Below are 24,421 nucleotides of genomic sequence, written 5' to 3'. Positions count from 1 at the left end.
GTTGGCCATATTGACATACATCCCAAACAGTCTTGCCAGTCGGATTTTCGTAATAGATTTTTAGTGATGGCTTCAAATGCAGAGTGTGTTGTTGTTGTTGTTGTCTTCAGTCCGTAGACTGGTTTGATGCAGCTCTCCACGCTTTGCTATCCTGTGCAATGCAGAGTAGCAACACTTACAAAATAAGAATGAAAATAACTTAGAAATTAAACGCTGCAATTTAAAACAAAATTTTATTAGGTTTGTAATACATCTTATACGAAATGTTTAAAATATCTGTCATGATTCTGAATCACTATCACTCAGTTCTTTGTTGCTCATTTCTTCATACAGAGCATCGTCCTCCGTACCATGTAGTGCACTGGATATCGAACATTTTTTAAATGCTTGTTGCACAGTCTGATTTGGAACACACGTCCATGCATCATAAATCCATTGGCACACTTGCGACAAACTTGCGCGTTTTACACGTCCCGTTGGGGCCAGTTGTCTGTCGCTTTTGGAAAGCCAGTCTACATGCGTTTAAGCTCGTCCTTAAATTGTTTATTTAAACAAATGTCAAATGGTTTCAGAATTGACGTCATCCTGCCTGGAATTACTACCAAGTCCATTTTGCTTTCCTCTAATTTTAGTTTTACTGCAGGTGTTGTATGGCCTGCGTAACCCAATCCATTCCAGCACCATGTCCTCCGAAAACCACCCAGTTTCGTTCGCTCGTACGATTACAGGTTTTGGAAACACTTCCGATTTCGGTAAAGTCTTTCGCTTGAAAACTATGAATGGGGATAATTTACATCCGTCTGCTGTGCAAGCGACAGCCGGAGTGGCCGAGCGGTTCTAGGCGCTACGGTCTGGAGCTGCACGACCGCAACGGTCGCAAGTTCGAATCCTGCCTCGGGCATGGATGTGTGTGATGTCCTTAGGTTAGTTAGGTTTAAGTTGTTCTAAGTTCTAGGGAACTGATGATCTCAGAAGTTAAGTCCCATAGTGCTCAGAGCCATTTTTTTTGCTGTGCAAGCAAGCATGACGGACATCCGCTATTTTTCACCCCCTGATTTAAGAAAACTTATGTCTTTCTTACCTTTGGCGTCAACTGTATAATTTGACGGCATGTCAAAATATACGGGGGTCTGGTCAGCATTTCCTATCTGACCAAGGAGGTATTGCTTTTCTGTGCGCCGCCTAGTTATGAAGCTCTGAAATTCCAGAAGTTTTTTTTCATAATTTTTTGGCACCTTCTGTGCAACTGAAGTTCGCCTCCAAAGTGAAAAACCCCAGCACTTCATAAACAGATCAATCCAGCTGCGACTAGCATTAAAATTTTCAGTTTTTCGCTCTCTAGCAATTTCAGGTGCCTTAATTTTTAAAATTTCGGCGTTCACAGGCAGGAATTTCTGACGCTGTTACTTAACAAATTCATTTAACATCACTTCTAGTGCATGATATCGGCCACGCTTTGGCCCACTAAATGCTTTTCTGCTACATGAACATTAAAATAATTTGTCTCTCTGAAGTCGCCATCGCCTGACGTTTTCTCATTAGTCCTGTATCGCAGACCTGCAGCAAGATTAGAACTTTGTTCTGCAAAAGAAATAACTCCCCTCTTGAATTTGGCACTAACTCGTGCAACAATCCTAAAGCCTTGTGCATTGTTGGTATTTTTGTTTAAAGAAATTTAATTTTTTTTGCTACGAATATTTGAAAGGCTGCTACATTCGATGGTGAACAATGCGGAATTTCTATTTACTTTGTTGGATAACATATGAAAAAGCAGTGTTTGAAACTCGGTGAGGAAGAAAAAGTTCGTCTTCTACCTTTTTTTTTTTTTAATTTATTTACTGATGCAGAGGTTTTTGGCGCCAAATCTTTGTACCTGCAAAGCATGCCTGTGTAGCGCTACATATATTCGACAGCAGAAGTTGGTTGTGGCAGCACCTACCAACATTTTTCAGAACTTCCGCTTACTTTGCACTCCATTCTAAGCCGCAGGCAGTTTTTCGGATTACAAAAACCGGAAAAAAAGTGCGGCTTAGATTATAGTAAATACGGTACTTTCCTGGAGGGCACTAAGTTCAGGAATTCTGTAACAGACCTGATGGTCGCAGAAAGCCACTGATTGACACCCTCTATTCAGCTCCAAACCAAAGGACCCCAATCATTTCTGGTATGATGCTTCAAACTGTGAGCTCTGCTTGCACCCCACAAGCGACATCCGCAGTCTTCAGCACTTCCCCCACTAGCCTCCTGTAAGAGCTGCTGATGGCCTCAGAACCCAAGCAACAATATTCGTTGCTGTTGCCAACATGAGCAACAGCTAGTAGACTTTTGCCCTCTGCTCCCCGCACCCTCGATTGCCATAGGCAGGACATCCTCCACACGTTTGATATGCCCTACCCCCCAGCAGACACACCAAGTGCATACTGGAAGTCATTCCAGCTCCAGATGCTATTTCCCTAAGAGGCTCCATAAAGCACCTAACACTTGAGCTGCTCATAGCTAACAAATCACTACTCCCATGTGCCTGATCGAACTCTGTTGAAATAGTGGCCGCCAGTGCATTCACAAAGTAGATAGGCAAGGCCAGATGCCTAGCCTCAACCATCACGACCATGTAACAACCTGCCATTTACCCTGCAGTGAGTGCAGATTCCCTGAGTTGAGTACACTACAAGATGAAACAAGGGTAGAGTCCAAGGGCGAGACAAGTGACACCTGAGGTGTCTCATGCGATGTGCCACTTTCTCTGCTGCTGTTATATTCTGAGGCAGAAACCTGCAGATGGCTGACCAGGGCTATTAATATCTTCAGTTATTTGCAAATTGTGGCCAGCTCGTCCAGTGCTCACATACAGCATGCACACACCCTATCCACCCTACTACTACTAACTTACGAATTAATCTATGAAAACAAACAGAAAAAGTTAAACATGTGACTTGCTAATCTCCTGGTGCTTCACCATTGGGCTGATCAATGGTTACTACCAATCCAAAATAAACAAACAAATGACTATTCCATGACAGACTGCGCGAATATACACAATACTATTACGAAAATGCAATACTAAATGTCTCAAATACACACACCAAAAAAAGTTTTGCAACACCCTGGTTCCTGAAGAAAGTATGGTGACTGTGGATATTGTATCACAGACACAGTCCCTTTGACTGTTCAGATATGTCACTAAACCCACCCAAAGATGTAAACAACCATGCATGAGCAGCACCTATTAGACAGAGTGTGTCCGACAGCCGATCAGTTCCAGTTATTCCACGAGAAAGGAGGTACACGGCTCGTATTTCTGCAGTTCAACCATGCCTAGACAGTCAATAACACGGTTCGATCGTGTTACTTTGTGCCAGGAAGGGCTCTTAACAAAGGGAAGAGCCCAGGCGTCTCAGAGTAAACCAAAGCAATGTTGGAGGAGATACTGAGAGACACGCCTTGTTCAAGCCGCCCAAGGGCAACTACTGCAGTGGATGACCACTGCATATGGATTATTGCTCGTAGGAACCCTGAGAGAAATACCACAATGTTGAATAATGCTTTTTGTGCAGCCACAGGACATCATGTTATGATTCAAACTATGCGCAATAGGCTGCATGATGCACAACTTCACTCCCGATGTATATGGTGAGATCCATCTTTGCAGATGGGCCCAACAACATGCCAAATGGACTGCTCAGGATTGGCATCACATTCTCTTCACCAATGAGTGTCGCATATGCCTTCAACCAAACAATCGTTGGAGATGTGTTTGGAGGCAAACCGGCCAGGCTAAATGCCTTAGACACACTTTCCAGCGAGTGCAGCAAGGTGGAGGTTCCCTGCTGTTTTGGAGTGGCGTTATGTGGGGCTTATGTACGCTGCTGGTGGTCATGGAAGGCACCGTAATGGCTGTACAATATGCAAATGCCATCCTCTGATCCATAGTGCAACCATATTGGCAAGTCATTTGTCTTCATGGATAACAATTCAGTCCCCCCATTGTGCAGACTTCCTTCAGGATAATGATATCGCTCGACTAGAGCAGCTACCATGTTCTCCAGACATGAATCCTATTGAACACGCCTGGGATAGATTGAAAAGGGCTGTTTGTAGACAACATGACCTACCAACCACTCTGAGGGATCTACACCGAATTGCCGTTGAGGAGTGGGGCAATCTGGACCAACGCTGTCTAGACAAACTTGTGGATAGTATGCCACAACAAATACAGGCATGCATCAGTGCAATTGGGTATTAGAAGTACCAGTGTGTACAGCAATCTGGACCACCATCTCTGAAGGTCTCGCTGTATGGTGGTACAACAAGCAATGTGTGGTTTTCATGAGCAATAAAAAGGGTAGATGTGATGTTTATGTTTATCTCTATTTCAATTTTCTGACACTGGACTCACATTCGGGACTATGACAGTTCAAACCCACGTCCGGCCATCCCAATTTAGGTTTTCCATGATTTTCCTAAATCACTTCAAGCAAATGTCGGGATGGTTCCTTTGAAAGGGCACAGCTGATTTCCTTATCCATCCTTCCCTAATCCAAGCTTGTACTCCATCTCTAATGACCTCAATGGTGATGGGGTCTTTAACACTAATCTCCTCCTCTTACTCCAATTTTCTGTACAGGTTCCGAAACTCTCGGAACCGAGATGATGAAAAACTTTTTTTGACGTGTTTACAAAAATATGCAATGAATTTAAGAATACAAGTACACAACAACTTTCAAATAATTTAAGGCTTAAACTATAATAGAAAAGCTAAATATCTGACTTGCTAGTCTCCAAGTGCATCAATAACAATGGTTAGGATACAGAAAGGAATAATTTCAACATGCTAGTGAACAGATTTTGGCACCCACTACCAGAGCTGTAAAGGCCAATTTGAGTTGTATTGAGAGATTTTCCACATTCTATCAAAAGCCATCTCAGGGCATACTTTACCCAAACAAGCCAAAAAATGTAGCTTTCAAAACACATTAATAAATTATACCAGTGAACTTTAAAAAATAGAAAGCATGACTCTGACCTAGCCAGGCACAACTCAATGTACATCCTCAGAGCTTTAGAGTTTGGAAAGTAGAAAAGAGGCACTGGCAGGACTGTAAGTGTGAGGGCAGGTCAAGAGTTGTGCCGGTAAGGGCATACGCACAGAATCCAGATGTTCTGCCAAGTTATTTTCAGTTTATGAACTATATTTCAACAGCCAGTCCAGTTGTCTTCTTCGCGTTCTGCGAGTATACATGACAGCAAAGCTCATGGTACCTGAAGAAGAAGGCTGGGTCGATCATCAAAATATTGTGCATAAAATGGAAAGAACAATTCAGTAGGATACCTGGTTGCACATCATTAATCAATCACGCTGTGAAAACCTGATGTATGGGCGTTGCCTGCAAAAGGCGATGTTTTGCATTTCAGTCCCAGTCCAGCACAGTTTTAATATGCCAATAAGTTTTAGTGCCATTTTTGTGGGTTATTTTTCTTAGTAACCAACAAAACTTCCTCAATACACTGTTTTGGCATAACATTAACAGTAAACGAGCAAAAATATTTAATGTGAACATTTTTCTACCTTGATTTCCCTACTCACTAGTTATGCTGGATTTAATCCTATGGGCATGCAATTTCAGATAAAGAGGTGGCATCAATATTCTTACTGATAATATAAAAAGAAGTACTTTGCATGTACTAATTAAATATGCTCATCTTTTAGGTATAAATCTTTTAGGTATCAATCTAATCTACTTACGAAAAGTTCTTAGTTTAAACTATCATCTTTTTGGCATACAATACATTTTGTGTATTTGCAGTTGAATTTATTTCTGAGGTAAGACATATTATCAAATTCACTGAATCACTTGCATAAAAAAAATAAATATTTTATAACATTTATTCCACTTGGATAAATTTCTACGGATGCCCATTCACTGTGCCATACTAATATTCACTGTATCACATTATCCTCAACTTTCAATAAATAATATAATATGTGTGTAGAGGATAGCTTTAGAGACTACATTAATTTGAGATTTATCAACACAAATGACTTGTCTATTATTACGGAAAGGAAATGATAAAAAAATATGAATGATGAGGTAACATACTCATTTAAGAGGAGAGATTTTGGGTTTCCAGTGCGCCATAAATTCAATATCAATGACAGCAATGCCGTAAAAGAAAAACATGTACACTGTTATAATTATAGAAGTGGCAGCTTTTCAAACCGAGACTAAGACTTTTTTTTTTTTTTTTAAATAAAAGTAATCTACTTACCTGTTCAATGCAGAAGGTTTGACAAATTCGTTAAAGTATGCTTTCTTCAGTTCTTCCAGCATGGTGTCACAAACTGATTCATTCAGCATATCCTCATATGATGCGAGATTGCGCGCAATCAGTTCCAATATTAGCTGCTTTCACAGAAGTATATATATACAAGTTGTTAAAATTTTACAGACACTAAATGTTTAAAGCAACACTTCTACAATTTATTACACATTTATAGCAACATACAGTGTAAACTGAGTCATCACTCATAAATACATCTGGTTCTTCGGAATATGACTGCAGCAAGATGAGAGAAAGCAAAAAGATCTGTAATTAATCTGTTCCAGATTTGTCCACATTTTGAATCATAATTCCCACTGTACTGTAATTGCAGCGAATGCCCACAGGCCACTACAGGTGTGTATGTATGTGGGTGGGTGTGGGCGCGCGCTCACAGGCATATGGGAGGAGGCAAAGGAAGCATCGGAGTCAGACCATAGCAAAGATGGTATTGACTGGAACATTGTACGTCTTTGAATCTGCCAAACACGAACCAACTGTGCCTGTTTGGAGATTTCACACAATATACCACACAGAAGTTCAATGAGATGATACAGCTTATGGATGGCACAGCAAATAAAGTGATAGTGTATGTTTGTGCACTGTGGAAAAACAACCTGCAGAGAACCTGGAATACGTGCAAGAGATGTACACCAAAATTTCCCCCCCCCCCAACCCCTTGGGGGGGGGGGGGGGGGGAGACACAAATTGTGAGAGTTGTATGTTGCAGATACTGCAGAGAGTGATGTAGTGTATTCTATGCAAATCTATATCTATGTGAATCTATATCAAGTATTGTTACTGGCAATTGCTGAATTATTCTCATCTTCACTGAGTTGCATGATAGAATGAACCTATTTTACATGGAGCTTTGATCAGTGGTTTATTACAATACCTATCCAGATTGACAAAACTTGCAATTTCATTCTTTTTTTCCAGCTATGTTTTATCTGAAAATACAAATCCGATGTTCAGAAAGGGAGCCTATGGAACTGATGGATAGTACAAGAGTATTTATAAATATTTCATGGTTTTTACGTTTTCTGTAATATTTTGGAGTACCAATTTAATCTCTGAATTTAAAGAAGTTAATTATCCTATAAATTCCGTTTCTTTCATTTGACTGTAACTGACAATGATTGTGCATTATGTAATATTTGGTTATATAGTTTTCTAATAACATTTTGCAATCAATTGAATGATAAACTGTTACAAGTTTCCATAAAAACATTCACAAGGAAGAAAGTGTAACGTCGTTTTTGGAATGTGACGAGCATCACACACTTTATGAAAATTCCATTTCAAAATTAAGTTCAGTAACATAAAATTATTTTATTTTTATAAATAATGCTGTAAAATACAATTATATCACTGGTGTTTCATACCAGAAAGTGTCTTAGATTCACTTTCAAAGAAATTAGTCTAGTCTTGAAGGTGGATTGGGCAAGTCTTGTTTTGGAAACGGAGTAACCAAGTCTTCGTTTGGAACTGGGGCAGAATATAAAATATTTTTAGAGTTGGATATGGTAGTGTGAATTAGATGTGTGCTACGTACAATTTCTATATTCCAAATTGTGATTTTCAAGAAAAATCTGAAACAATTTATAATCTTATAATGAGAAAGACTGTCGTCAGCAAAAAAGTGCAAAATGGAAGGACTTGAAGTTGATTGTTTGCCATATGATAAGTGGAAATAGCTAACATCCCAAAGCCAAGACCTCAAAATCATACCCTAGACATTATCGAAATGGCAATCAGAGCAGCAAATAATCTACAAAAACAAGGTAAGTATTAAAAAGGCTTGCTACTCATTGTAAGAGTAATCATAAAACCAATTTTCTGCACTACTGCTTCCCGTTCTGCTCAATAATGCTCCACATGACAGATTCTCCTGATTAAAAAATGCAAATACATTGTCACCCAGTCCAGCTCCATGCAATTTCTCTTATGGCATTACATAAACATCATGTATTTGCCCCTCTAAAGTTATGTAATATGGAACATCTGCACACAAGGGTTGTGGATGTAAGTGTGGATATACACCATGACAATGTAAGTTCTTCGCAGTAAACTGAAGATACAGTTAACAGTTCCTATGCACTTGGTTTACTCCTGAAACTCATAACACACTTGACACTGCGGATTTCAGAATACTGAATTCCCTACTCCAAAATCAAATGTCCCACGCGTCTGATTCCAACTACCACTCCACATTAATTCCCGTCATGTGGCCATAATCACATAGGAAATCTTTTCACATGAGTCACTTGACTACAAATGGCAGCTCTGACAATGCACTGCCCTTTTATAAATTGTACAACCGATACTACCACCATCTGTGTATCTGCATATTGCTATCCCATGACTTCCGTCACCTCAGTTTATGATGTGCCATGTCCCTCATGCACCATACACAACAACCATTGTTAAAGACACACAAAGCTCATCCCATGTGGTGGATAGATGCTAACTGTAGGGTGGAACGGGCCTGAAAAGTTTCTAGCAATGTCTGGGGACCTGAAAAATTTACTCATTGCTATCAATGCGAATATACAAGCGAATTCTGCTTTATAAGAGGTAGTTTGAAATAGTGTTATTTTTTGCATATAAATATCGAAAATGTTACCTATTTTCAATAAATGATATTGCACATCACCTGGCAAAGCCCAAATTGGAAAGATAATGTGCGTACGAATTTGTACACAAAACAAAAAGTGCATGAATGCAAGGACATATCACTGCACTTGATGCCCTGCTGCCACGCCATTAGTGGTTAGGAAAATAGTACTATAAGAAGAGACTACTGGAAAGGTGTAAGACAAGTTGGTGCTGTATCAGGAGGCACTCTCCCAGTTCACTCCTTGCCAGTTTTCCTTGGAAGGATGATAGTGACCTGTGGTCACGGGTTGTCATTTATTTCCATAGCGTCTCGATTCATGGTTGGCATCACCTGTCAATGTCCACTGAGGAACTGTGTCGTAAGCAGCCTTCCACTTGCCCAAGGCACCTGACACCGCACACTTTGTTCGAGCCGGTTGTTGCACTGGTGGCTTGCCCTTTGCTCTGGCCCCAGCACCAGCTGTACCTGCGGCACTGTGACAGTGAGTGACAACGATATGTGTATTGAACTTACACATGCCATCTTGGGAGATGCTTTGTCCCCTCCTGCTCACCACCCTTGCTGATCATCCGTCATACTGCGATGACAGTTGCTGTGAAGTTCAATGACATTGGCCTGCCATTGAGGTCTGCCAGAATGCTGGCATCCTGATCCTGGTGGGAAGGAAAGATCTCCATGTCCTCCCCCATCTGTGACAGAGGCAGACTGCGGTGCTGAACTTTGCAACTGGCGAGTATGGCGAGGTAGCCATCTCTCCCAGTAGTGGCTATCGCTGTCCACAATATGCAGGAAATCTACAACAGACTTGTGCCAGACGTCACTTCACTGTAATCAAGGAATCAAGTGTGAATGTCATATACACCACTGATCCAGCTGACCATCTGCCTTGCGAGCTAAACGGCTGAGGTATTTATGAAGCGAAGTAGTGATTAATGTTTATCTGCTGTCATTCATCATGATTGCATAGGACATGCTATTATGAAGGTATCAGTGGGTTTCCTTCTGTTTTGCTTGCTTAAAGAGTTTGTTATAGTACAGAACTGGTTTGTAAAAGCTCTTGGCACTATTTGTTGCTTACACATTAGCCTCCCTTTTGTTACATAACGACAGTGATGTGACCCTGTTAGGCTACTCTGACCCATTACATCCTGCTGAAGTCTGATGTCAGGCTCGCCAAAAATGCTGATGTTGTGTTTTGCTCTGGCTCAGTCTCGATAGTGAAATGTATCAAGATAGCTTCAATCTGGAACTTTAAAAATTTTTACTACCTCGTATGAGGTTGGCATACAACATACCCCTCTTCCCTAAAACAAATTCGTCTTGAGTTTTTATGAAAAAACTTAACCTTTAATATAATAATCTTATTCCACTTATAGAATTCTTTATCAACTTATGCTATCGAACAATTTCCGTTCTCCTTTCCGGTACAACCAATTCTAGAGAGATTTCATGTATGGGATTTATGTGTGCTTTCATTATTTCACTCACAAGGAAAAGATAAATTGCACAAATTACTGCTAGTACTGTGACTATACTAGTGCTTGCTACAATTCATGCAGACAGAAGCTTGTTGGTTGTCATGCCCACATTGAATGCAGAACAGTGGTTGCAGCTTAGCTTGTAGATCACATAACTGGTTTCACTGGTAGCCCTGCCTTTGACAGTATTGTGTTCTGCCTTCACCCTCAGTGAACATGTCTCAATATTTGATCGACAGCAGCTTGTTCTTTTTCTTCATCAATTAAAGTAGTACTGTAGCATCTAGTGTGTAGTTTAGAAACTGATTACTCTGAATAGATAACCTGAAGGGAATTTCTGGCCAATACAATGTCAGTTTCACATTAGTAATTACTGTAGTCCCCATGATGGCTGCTGGTAGATGAAGGTCCCGTTGATTAAATATCAGTAAGCTGTAATTCTACTCTTGTCATTCCTATAAAAGTCTTGTTTTTATTACAGTTCACTATTACTATTTGTGACTTGTATACAGAATAAATCCAACAATTTCCGACACACAGAAAATTTGTTTCTGGCTTCATAACTACCTTCTTACATTTTGGTGCACCCTTAACTCCCAAAGTTAACTGTACTTCACACAACTGGTTATCTGTTTGATCTACTTGTGCAAGACAAATAGTGATAATTTGATTAACACAATGGAAAATCCATGATGGAATGTGACAATGTTATGAAAAGGAAAGTTGCTATTTACCATACAGCAGAGATGCTGACAATGACTAATGAAGGTCAAGTCCAGGATGGTTATGGGAACATAGAATATATTGCAGGGAGGGTTCCTAGCTGCACAATTCAAAAAAGCTGGTGTTGGTGGGAAGGAGCCATATGGTATAGGCTGTGAAGGGGTCATCGAAACGAAGGATGTCGTGTTGGACAACATGCTCAGGAACAGAATGGTCCACTTGTTTCTTGGCCACAGTTTGGTGGTGGCCACTCATGCGGACAGAAGCTTGTTGGTTGTCATGCCCACATAGAATCAGCACAATGGTTGCAGTTTAGCTTGTAGATAACATGAATGGTTTCACACGTAGCCCTGCCTTTGATGGGATAAGTGATGTTCGTGACGAGACTGGAGTAGGAAGAGGAAAACTACCTCTCGCTGTGCCCTGAAATGAGAAATGCCCTGCCAACTATTCTTCCCTCCCCACCCACAATGGTATTCCGCCGTCCACCGAAGCTACGCAATATGCTCCTCCATTCCTACCCAACTGCTGCTCTCAACCCCTTACCTCATAGCTCATATCCTTGTAGTAGACCCAGATGCAAGATCTGTCCCATACATCCTCCCACCACCACCTACTCCAGACCAGTCGCAAACATCACCTATCCTGTCAAAGTTCGGGCTACCAGTGAAACCAGTCATGTGATCTACAAGCTAAGATGCAACCACTGTGCTGCAGTCAATGTGGGCATGATAACCAACAAGCTTCTGTCTGCATGAATGGCCAGTTCCAAACTGTGGCCAAGCAACAAGTGAACCACCCTGTTGCTGAGCATGATGTCCAACACGACATACTTTATTTCAATGACTGTTTCAAGGCCTGTGCCATATAGATCTTTCCTACCAACACTAGCTTTTCTGAACTGCGCAAGTGGGAACTCTCCCTGCGATATATCCTACATTCCCTCAATCCTTCTGGCCTCAACCTCCGTTAGTCTTCATCCTCACCCTTCTAGCCCCTTCACTGTTCCAATTCCAGCACTACACAGCCCTCATTCCACCAATGCACCCAGTCTTTTTACTTTTCTCCTTTTCAGCTAGGCCCCCTCTCCCACCTCTCCCCTGCCCACTGTCTAACCTCCTGACTACACCTAGCTGCCCTACCCTCTCTTCACCTCGTCCCTGCATGGACCTCAGCAGCATTTCACTGTCCCCAACCAATACCCTGCTATCCCTCCCCTTCCCCGCCCCAGCCTCCCTCCTCCTTATCCCCACCCAGTTGCCACTCTCATCATGCACTGATGCAAGAGACTGCAGTCATGTGCATCTGAGTTGCCATTTGTGTGATTTTGTGTGTGTGTGTGTGTGTGTGTGTGTGTGTGTGTGTGTGTGTGTGTGTGTGTCCGGACGTTTATTTTGTGACAGTCTTTTTATTGTGCCCATCTGCGACTCAGTGTCTCTGGTATATGGTTAGTAGCAACTTTCCTTTTCATAATATTGTTAACTTAACAACTAACTATAGAACATGTGAAGACATGTAATAAATAATCCTTTTTCACATGCAATAGCTGTTGCAAAAAATGTAAGGTGCTAGCATTGCAGTGCTTCATTGTTTATGTGCACTACGGTGGATAGCTTCTTGAATTTTCTCTAGTTCTATTCTAGCATCACTTACATTGTTTGCTAATTTTCTCATTAGCCTAGCTGTGCCTACTTTGTTGTTTCCAGATGAGGCTATATTATACCTAAATCCTTATTTATGGTAATAATTGTGTCATTAGCATACTGCTGTAATTCCACTGTTAATTTATGCAATCCTTTAGTTATGTTTAACAATCCTTGCTCCATACATATAATTTGCATCATACGCCAATCCATTACTGTTTCTGTACGCCTTGCTACTTCTTGCACTTGGCCTATTGTCCTATTCAAACTTGAAATATCATCACTATCTGATGCACCTAACACTGTTTTTAGTAGTTTCCCTCCGGCATTCAGCTGTCCCCTGTTCTTTTGTACAAGAGAATATGGTACTGTACCTGTCGCTTGCCGCAACTGTTCTCAGCTTATCATAGGAGAACCCAAGTTCATAAAATTCATTTCGCATATCCCCTATCATGGTGCTCCATTTCATTTCCTTTAGTACTTCTAAAGATATATCTTGCAGTCTCCTCACTTTGTCCATTACCTCCCACATGTTGAATGTCAGTCTCAACAACCACCTGTGATTCGTGAGGACTTCATCCGGCTGCTGCATGAACAAAACTAGATTCTGTAAAAGCTGACTGACAATTCCTTCTGCTCTAATGATGAGCAAAGTCATAACACCCGCTATACTTCATATAGGCGTCACTCTCGCCTTCACCTAGAAGAAATAATTTGTATGTACTCCCTCCCTCCTTAGAAAAAACTGGGAATACAATAAAAATACCTATATTCCTATGTAAATTGCATGAATCAATGAAAAAAAAGGAAAAATCCTACTGTTACCTATGCATCTCCACATCCACAACTATATATTACTTGACCTCAACCTGTATGGCCCAGTCTGTGGTACTTCTTTACTGGTTAAAATGGCTCTGAGCACTATGGGACTTAACTTCTGAGGTCATCAGTCTCCTAGAACTTAGGACTACTTAAACCTAAGTAACCTAAGGACATCACACACATCCATGCCCGAGGCAGGATTCGAACCTGCGACCGTAGCGGTCGCGCGATTCCAGACTGTAGCGCCTAGAACCGTTCGGCCACCCCGACCGGCATTTCTTTACTCTTTTGCTTTTTGATTCTAATATATGCTACCTCTGCTGGTACTTGAGGAAAGAAATCTAAGGCCCTTGAAAAGGTAACTACTGAAGTTCATCTATATAACTTACATTTACAGACAACTTTACCTCAACCATCTGGTAAGGACCCTGAAACTTCATCAAAAACTTTTTTGTCTTACCCTTGAGAGCATAAGGATTTGCAATAATTCCCAGTTTGCAATAATGACCAGTTTGCAATAATGCCCACTGACCTACCCAATACTGTTGTAAATTCCTCTTACTTAACCCCACACATTCTTGACATTCTAGCTCTTTTGCGTTAGTCCGTTTTATCTTTTGCCAGACTTGCTTTAGAGTTTTTGCAAATACCTTTATGTGTACACCTTCTTTTCCCTACTTCGGCTGAATCACATGGAGAAGATATTTTTCATCTATATACGACCTTGTAAGGTGATAACCCTGCTCCTGTATGAGTTTTTGAATTATGGGAACAAATTACAAAATCTAAATATATGTCTCAGTCTAGGTGTTGAGAATTCATGTAATGCTTAGGATCTTAGATATAATCCAATGAACTCTTTCTGTATAACCATATGTCCGTGGGTGGAATGGACTTGCCTGTAATTTCTTCACGTTCAGTAAGCGACACAACTGCTTAATGAGATTGGATATGAAATTTGTCTCCTGGTCTGTAATAATCATTTGTGGCACCCCAAATTTAAGAATCCAATGATTTACCATAGTGTGAGCTACTGTGTGCTTGCTTTCTGATCTTACCAGATACCTTGAGAAGTGATCAATAATTGTTAATATATACTTGTTATGATTCACTCCTGTAAAACGGACCCAAAATATCTGCTCCTATCATTTGGACTTTTAGTCTTTGTAATTGTATCTTTTGATGACATAAATAAGCACATTATGCACACGGAACACAGTTTTTGACTTACTGTTGAACATCAGCACATCTAATTCTCAAGCAGGACCTTTCTGCTACTATTTTATCCATTGTTCTCTTACCCCCCACGACCCAATAACATATGATCATGTGCTTGCTGTAGTACTTCTGTCCACACAGCTGCTGGAACTACAACATGCAGTCCACACTTGGTTGACCTATACAAAACCACATCTTGTATGATAAACTGTGGCTGTTTGCAATGAACTTGACAACCTTCGTCATTTGCTTGTGCTTTCTTCAGATCTCTTAGATTAAATCCAGAGACTTGCAATAGCCCAGTCTTCCTACTAAGTGGGTCTGCATTTGTGTGTTTAACACCTGGTATGTGACTCACATGGTATTGAAATTCACTTAGTTTCAAAGTGCACCTAGTTAGACAACTTGAAGGATCTTTTAGAGCTAGAAGCCATTTTAAAGCTGCATGATCAGTAATCACTGTGAATATCTAAAATTAGAAATACTGTATATTAATGCTAACATCTCCTTTTTGTTGGAAGAATAATTTCGTTCGGTCATATTAAGCTGGTGAGATGCTTATGCACCTGGGTGTTCTCTCCAACCAATGATTTGCCGTAAAACCACTCACAAAGCTGTACCACTTTCATCACATGACAATAAGAATTCTTTAGTGAAATATGGAAAAATCATAACTAGATCTGAAGTTAATATAACTTTTAAATTTTGAAATACTGTCTGACACTCAGTTGTCCAGCTAAATGTAATAACTTTCCACACTAATTTCGTTAGTGGGTGTCCCATTTCAGCAAACCCCTTCACGAATTTTCTATAGTAGTTTGCTAATCCAGAGAAAGATTGTAATTGTTTAATTGTTTGAGGGGCCAGAATGTCATGTATTGCTGATGTAAGGTGTGAATCAGTTCTTACTCAATCTTGACTTATTATATGTTCCAAATAGTTTACTTGTGATTGTGCAAAGTGACATTTATCAATGTTAAGCATAAGTTGAGCCTTTCTCACCATGTCAAATATCATCTCCAAATGTTGAACATACTCTTCTGGGGTTTTTGCAAATATAATTATATTGACAAGATACACCATGCATTTGTTTGGTTTTAAACTTCTGAGGACTCCAACTAATAAACACTGAAATGTAGGTGGTGCGTTTTTCAGCCCAAAAAGGATCCTGCAATGTTGGTAGTGACTAGAAGTTGTTGTGAATGGTGTTATAGGTCTAACCACAGGGTATACCTCTATTTGATGATATCCACTTCTTAAATCTAGGGTTAAAAAGAACTTGCACTAACCAAAATTATCTAATGTGTCAGTAATATTAGGAATCGGGTACACATCTGTTGCTGTTTTTTCATTTAAGCATCTATATTTGTAACAAAACTGGCATTTCTTTGTTCCTTCTGTTGACTTAATACCCACCATCACGATATTTGCCGACCATGGACGTCACTACTTTCTATAATCCCATCTGATAACTGATAATTCACCATTTCCTCTACTAAAGGCTGTAAATGCTTAGGTACGCAATACTGTTTTCTAAATTCTAGGGGATGGTTGCCTGTTGGTATTCCATGCTGTTTGGTGAAGCAGGTAATACTTCCTGAGGATTGAACAAATCTTTATATTGTATTAACACAGATTCCATTGATGACCCATCTTCACCCTGAAGGTGTTTAACTTTTTCTTGCAATGCAGTATGTCGACAGTTCGCTCTGTTGTACCTTGTACCTCAGAACCCTCAATATCTTTCTCTTCGAGAACCTCTAACAAGGCTACCAGCAACCCCTTTGGAAGACTCACTTCATCTCCCCCAAAATTATCCAGACTTATCGGCACCATAACCTGACCATTAATATCGCTTTTATGCACTATACATCTATGTACAAAACAATGTTGCTTATCAAGCAGGTCATTACTCGTCAGTGGTTCTACCGAACATACTATACCCTGTGGACTGTTGCTATTTACTGGAACCCAGATTAGTTTTACTGTACCTGCTGGTACTATATCATGCAAAAGAGCTTTTAATGTACTTATAAACATTTTGTTCAATGCCACTTTTGCCGTGGATGCATCCTGTGATGTAGAAACATTTGCAACTGTTATACCCAACAGAAATAACCTACCATCGAGTTCAATTGTCCATTGCTCAAGGTTGATTCTAGCACAATGCCTAACCACAAAATCTAACCCAAGTATCGCAGCGACACCTTGTCCCACAAGTGGCAACACTTCCATTTGCTCATGAAACCTTGTGTTTCCTATTTTAAAATGGAGACATATTGTTCCGACTGAATGAATTGCATTGCCACCTATTGCGAGCAACCTACAGCTTGACTCTTGTAATCTACTCTTATCCACGAGTTCCAGATTGACAACTAATATGTGTGCCACCGCGTCTACCAAAAATTCTTATTGTTTCCCTTTCAAACAAGCCATCAACAATCAATCTGTCTCTGCATGCACGCTGAATGCACTTTTATTTAACGGAAACACTTCTCGATGGAAAGAAGATTCCCTTTGTTGTTTAATGATTTCCTTTTCCCATTATAAATACCCGGTTTCTTTGAACTATGCTCTTGTTCCTTATGACCAATCCATTGACAATTAAAACATTACAGTTGGCAACACCGTGCTTTAAAGTGACCCTTTCTTCTGCAGCGATAATATTCTCTGTTTGACATAAACATTTCCTGATCTTCAGAGACTTAGTAGCATTATCTATCTTGCAGATAATGAGCTACCTGCAGTGCTGCTGTTACATCTTATGGATTTTCCATTTTCTCTCTGGGAGAAAATTCTGGAGAAATCCCTCTTACAAGCACATACCAGACCCTATCCTCAGCCTCTCTCAATCAAACTGCATCAGCCGCAGGTTTGTAAGTCAACTCATAAGTTTGGGCACTCAACTTGCGTGTCCTGTCCAAAAATGCTTCAACAGTCTCATTTGGCAGTTGTTTCCAAGTACTTAACTTCTCTCAAAAGAAACAAGCACTATTTTGTTTTCTATACCGTTGCTTTAAACCATTTGCCAACTCTGTTAATGTGTTTACTTTACGTAAAACCTCACGGTACATGATGTATATCTTAGCATCACCTGACAAGCTCAATTTGGCCATCTACAGTGATGTTTGTGCAGACCTGTTGCATAAGATAAATGTGGATAACACACTCTGAATAAAAATAATGACATCCTCAAATGTTTTGCTAGAAAAAAGGAAAATAAGAATAGCAGCTACAAGATCCATGGATCAATACTGCCAGTGGCATTTGCTCATTCTGTTCTTTTAATAATTCAACCTGTTCTGTTAGAGCTGATGCCATGTCCGCTATAGTAGCTGCTCATTTTTGCACCATATTTGTGCAGTTTCCTTTCCTATCACAAATAGCCTTATACACCACACAATATACATTATAATGAGTATGAACATTTACATATTATTTTATCACACTGAAACCCAATGACACTTAAATAAGATCTCTTTTGCATGATCATATTGCAAGTGGAATGTATTATGGGAACAAATGCATCACAAGGCACTCTGTGCCTAGACAAATTACAAACATTACAATCTATGAGTAGAAAATAAACTTTACCATAATTCGTCTTAAATTCAGGTACTAGGCTTTGCAAAAAGAAACTCTTAACTCACTGTCTTGCTCTGGACATGGTCACCACCAAGACATACTTTTGTGAGAAACAAAGCTTTTCGGTAACTCACCCCAGAATTGTCCTAACTGGTATAGCTCTGTACAAAATGCTTCGTACAGCCTTCTGATGCAGATGCTGCAACATCAGAACCATGACCACTTCCCCTGAGAAACATTTTGCAAGAGACGACTATTGGGAGAGCGTAAGAAGATTGGTTCAGTGCCAGAAGACACACTCCCAGTTCGCTCCTTGCCAGTTTTCCTCAGAAAGATGGTAGTGACCTGTGATCGTTGGTAGCCATTTATTTCCATAAAAATGCAGGTAGCGTCTTGACTTGTGTTTGGAATAGTATGTCAATGCCCACTGAGGAATCATGTCATACGCGACCTTCAGCTCGCTCAAAACACCTGACACCACACACTTTGTTCCAGCCAGTTGCTGCACTGGTGGTATGCCGCTTGCAGTGCTCCCTGCATTGGCTTTATCTATGAAGTAATGGCAGTGAGTGATGGTGGTGTGTGAACTGAACTTACACATGCCATCTTGGGAGGTGCTCTGTCCCCTTCTGCTCACCACCCTACTTTGTCACCCGTTGTACAGTGATGACAGCTGCCGTGTTGCCATGAGGTTTGATGATACTGGCCTGCCATCCAGGTAGGTCCTACTCAGTCTGCAGGAATGTGAGAAATGCTGAGATGTCCTGATCCTAGTGGGAAAGAATTCTAAGTCCTCCCATCTACGAAAGAGGCAGATTGTGGTGCTGAACTTTGTGACTGGTGATTATGGCGGGGTCGCCATCTCTTCCAGTAGTGGCTGTTGTCCACAGTATGCAAGAAATCTACAACAGACTTGCGCCAGATATCACTTCGCTGCAATCAGGGAATCAAGTGCAATCACCATCATCAGGGTTGCCCCAAGTTTCCCCAAGTGAAATTCCCCAATATTTCCCTGATTTCCAGACAAGTTTCAGCATTTTGCCCTGAAAAATTTTGAGATCTCAGGGTAAGTTAAGACGTAAGTTGACAATCTGTCTTTGCAGCTACAGTACAAGCAACAATAGAGCAACAAAAAAAAAAAAAAGATGCTATTCCTGAGCAAAAATCTTATTTACTAATGTCAACATCTTTTGAATGAACTGTTTTTAGATTGATTAAGCAAGCCAAATGGTATGTGTGTTTCATTAAGACCACTGACATTATTTTATTTGAATAAAATGAAACCCATTTGGTGACAAAAATTCGCAATGCCTTGAAGTCATAAGACAGATTTAAAATACCTTCACTGATTTCAGAACTAACCTCACAAAAAAGTAGGCCTCTTGAAAGAAATGGATAAGGCAAGGAAGAATTGTGTAAACCAATAATGTAGGTGACCACCAATAAAATCTTGGTCCTATTATGTTTGTCACTGTCGGTTATTACCCATTGGGTTATATTCATTTTACAGGTATTTTGTGATTTTTCTTTAGAAATATATGAGTGCATAGCGTACGAACTGCCAGCGACTGACACAACTTTCTTCTTCTTATTGTCCATACTTTCTAACTAATTTTGAAGTGTCAAAATTCCTAGAACGAATAAAATGTCTATAAAACTCCAAACTGTACAACGTACTTGCAGTGAGACAGTCACAATTCCTGAAATCCATCGTAAATGGCTTCTGGCCTGCTGAGAGTACCACAGTCCTGGGTCCACAGGTAAAACATGAAAATCCGTTTCATTACATCACACACAAACAGATTTGGCCTGCAGGCAGATCAGTAAGAGTAGATCTGACAGGTAAGGCCTGCACATTAGTGGAAACCAAATAACTTCCAATCAGCAGGCCCAATCCATTACAGATACACATAGAAACAGCCTGCGATTTTGGCCCATCGCAGAAATTCACTTGGGTGGCCAGCTATTCATGAGCCACAGGCATCATGATGATGAAATGAGCCCATGGTGATCAATCCATGCAACAGATAATTTGTTCAAATACTCTGAGAATCAATAATAATGAGAATATTAGAGATGATTGCTAAGCCACAGACAGGTACATAGAAAAGACAATCACACTCTCGCAACTAAATTTTCAGCCATAGCTCTTGTCCGAAAACGAGAGCACATCGCACATTTACACAATCACTCAGACACAATTCATGCACACATGACTGCTCTCTATAGCCGTTGCATCTACAGTCCCTGAAAATCAGATCCAAACAAACCATTCTTCATACATCCCCGTCTCTTTGTCAGCAGCTGCTAGGCTAGTGGCAAGAAGTGGTGGCAGCACTGACAGCAAAGCCAAGAGGAGTGGTAGGAAGGAGAGAAGTAGTAATAATGAGGGAGTAGGGAAGGGACACACTTACTCATCTGCACCCTGCCAGTGACGATGCACGACACCTAAGTAAACAAATCATGGCACCTACTGAGACAAAAACTGGGCTAAACTGCTGGGGTAGTTTATGGAGCAAAGTAGTGGCTAACATTTACCTGATATCACTCATCTGACTGCATACAGCTTGCCATTATGAAGGTACCAGTGGTTTTCCTTACACCTTGCTTTCTTAACGAGTTTGGTATAGTACAGAACTGGTTCATAAAAGCTCTTTATACCTTTCTTTCGGCACATAACAAAGATGGTGTGATCCTGTTTGGTTGTTCTGACCCACTACATTCTGCTGAAGTCTGCTGCCTGGCTCACCAGAAACACTGATGTTGTGTTTCGTCCTGACCCAATCTCAGAAGCAAGATGTTTTCTTTGTGACTGGCTCATGTCCACATTGCTGTAATGTACCGAAATAGCTTCGCTCTGGGGCTTTACTCCATATACAAGGCTGGCATGCAACAGTAGGTTTAAGACTCACATAGGACTTGGATATGGAGCCCTGCATCTTAGAATAAAGAAAAGTGTGTATCTGTCTGCTAGATAAAGTTGTAAAGTTGGTATAATGTGGACACATTTAACATTGAAGTTTTAGGTGGAGGGAGTTTTGAACTGTGGTTGCGTCAAATGCTGATAGAGGTCAGTCCTGCACTACCTCTCATTTACTACACTAGCAACTTCAGCAAGCAACTGCGTGGTAAGTGTTACCGAATACTTTTTGTTGTGCACTGTTCATTTTAACTTTTCTTATCTTGAAATGAATGAAGAGACAAGATTAGTCCATCACAGAGTTCAATTATGACCCTTGCAACATTAAAAGGGACTGTTAATCCCTATGGCCACGTGTCATTTCTGCTTTTGCAGAAAGGGAGAATACTGCTGCAGGCTGCTACTATGAGAGAGAGAGAGAGAGAGAGAGAGAGAGGGGGGGGGGGCATCATAATTCTAGTTTGTTTACAACTGTGGCCTACTGTCAGTTTATGGTGGCCACACTCTACACCATATTGGCAAGAAAATAAAACCTGTTAACATATTTCGACCATGTTGAAAATCTTCCCCTATAGCAACAACAGAGTTACACTAGACTTTCACTAATCCAGCTCTCAGTAGTCTAGCTTCTCAGTAATGCAGCACACATCCAGTTTCTAGCTGCTTAAGCAGAAATGTTGCATACAATAGTGAATTTTCATGTATAAATATTGGTGTGTGTTAGTTATAATGTTAAAGAATACTGCACTATGTCTGAAACTGTGGCTTTCTTTATGGTTCAGTATTATGGCTTCTAAAATAAAACTCTTCATGCTAGACCTCAAACAGAAACTCACAATTAGAGAAAAACTGAACTAAGGTTCTTCGCTTAAAGCCAATGCCACTGCTAAAAGCCAATGCCACTGAGTGCACTGCTGAACCAGCAACTATTTATAACCACATGTTAACAGACAAAGAATAATCAAAAGTGTATAGGAAAGTTATGATGAAAGTGACGAAGAAGAGGACACAAGAAGAGATAACATGAAGGTGTGTGACACTGCTAGTGCTGAAGCTGCAGGCATCTTCCTGAAGTGTTATGCAACAACTGTGTACATGCAGTACCAATTCAATGCTTGTAAAGGCACTGTGCGACAGAACATACTGGCTGTTGCATGCCATCACTGAGACAACTAAAAATTTGGGACATATTTCATAGTGAGTGATACTACTGTCCATGTACGCATTCAAGGACTAAGTTTTCTATAAAAATGAATGTATCTTTGGATTTAATGAAGTATAATCCCTATGCGTTTACAATAAATTTAAGACACTGTCAACAGTCTGATACACTCATATGTGTAAGGAACGGTCAAATTAGCAAGTGCCTAGTGTATTTTTTATTCTATTTCTATGCTAAGTACTTTGTCATTTCTAACTATAGCATTCTCAACTATGGGTCGTATAGCTATGAATGCCCATACAAGGTAGAAAACAATATTCTGCAGATTTTGAAATTATCACGTTAGGTGAGAAAAAAAAATAATGTTGAAAAAGACTTTAACTCAGGTGACCACTCAGCTCACTGGTGGGAAAACGAACAGAAACAATCATTTGTTGAAAGCTTAAATGCAGCCAAAAGGAGAGAACAAACAAAGACTATTAAAAAATTGTTGAAGTTTTTACAAAAGCGAACATTTCAATTACAGAGATCCCCAATCACCACTTTTCTTTTTTTTAACAGTAAATTTCGAAGCACTAAGTCTTCATCTTCAGGCGCCTAACAGAACAACCTTTCAAATTTGGATGTCACATCATTTACACAAAAAAAAAAAAAGTTATATAAAATTTCACCACAAATAGATGCAACTTTACCAAATATAAATGCTACCAAATGAAAATAAAGTTACAGATGTTTGTTGAATCTTCCTGCCCTATAATTTTTTTGTGCAAAAATTAGTTTTTTTACTAAAAAATGATTTAATGGAAATATTTTTCTGTACTGAAAAGGAAATGTAGCTCAAATAATAAATATCTGTTCTACTCCAAATTTCAACAATGAAACAATTCATCATAAAAGCCAGATTGAAAAAAATCTTCAAGTGGATGTGAGAAGTGATACCGAATGCATTTGATAAATTAAATAGAGTTTTTAAAACAAGTTCCCGATGTCTGCAAAACAAAGTTGATACAATCAGGTTGTATTACACATATCTGACTGTTTGCAGTGATAGATGTCACTGTGGAAAAAATTGAAATCTGAGGATTGTTCAGTGAATAGTAGTGTGTGTGTGTGTGTGTGTGTGTGTGTGTGTGTGTGTGTGTGTGTGTGTGTGTTTGAGAGAGAGAGAGAGAGGGGGGGGGGGGGGGGGAGTACTGGGAGAAACAGAAAAAGATAAGAAAAGACCAAAACTGTGAAGTAATGAAAGTTGAGCAACACAGATGTTATGTAATACACGGATAATATAACCTACACTATTATATAAAAATACATCGTCGTTCAATGTAGTTACTAAAAATCTCTGAACATACGTCACTGATTTGCTTCAAATTTTTACACAATATGTTACAGTCCCGGATTTTCCATTGTTTGATTATGGCTAACAGCTTTTCTTTTATTCGGTGCTGTTTTCCTTTTTTCCCATGCATTACTACATTCAGTGTCCATCCTTCTTTCTCTTCTTTCCCATGTTTCATATGTCACCTTATAAACCACACTGCTCGCTCTACTTCGAGCCACAGTGTATCAACTGTCTCGGCCACTCACAACACCTGGCTACATGACCTTGCTGATTGTTGGTGCAGTATTTCTCATTTCACATTAGTCCCACCTATATCACTACTCCTAGACCTTCAGATTTATCACTTTTGCATAGTTTCAAGTGTTATTTCCTGTACCTACCTGTCCCACAAGAACTCGTATTTCACTTCTCCTCTCTATTCCAGTTCGCACCTACTAACTTCACCTAATCTAATCACATCTGCTGCCCCCTTCTTCCCACTTATCCACACACAGGCCTGCAACCCACTTTACAATCTTTTCATTTATTTTTTCTTTGATCGCAATGTGTCTTCATGCCAATTTCAGTTGGTTTTCGCCTTTCACTATTGACCT

General features: G+C 40.0%; 1 protein-coding gene across 2 annotated transcripts in view; it reads right to left on the bottom strand.

Annotated features, from left to right (window-relative positions):
• The window catches only part of LOC126179391 (nardilysin-like), a 343,267-nt gene that overhangs the window by 132,437 nt on the left and 186,409 nt on the right, over window positions 1–24,421 (bottom strand). Inside the window, exon 14 of one of the 2 annotated variants that reach the window (XM_049924604.1) lies at window positions 6,268–6,404. In XM_049924604.1, coding sequence (XP_049780561.1) covers window positions 6,268–6,404 — 137 coding nt within the window. The remainder of the gene's footprint in view (window positions 1–6,267; window positions 6,405–24,421) is intronic. The other variant, XM_049924605.1, reaches the window with a different exon arrangement.

This window comes from Schistocerca cancellata, chromosome 1 (genome assembly GCF_023864275.1).
Source record: "Schistocerca cancellata isolate TAMUIC-IGC-003103 chromosome 1, iqSchCanc2.1, whole genome shotgun sequence".
Lineage (NCBI taxonomy): Eukaryota > Metazoa > Arthropoda > Insecta > Orthoptera > Acrididae > Schistocerca > Schistocerca cancellata.
Note: the sequence above shows the minus strand (reverse complement) of the source record. Positions and strands in the feature narration are given on the sequence as shown.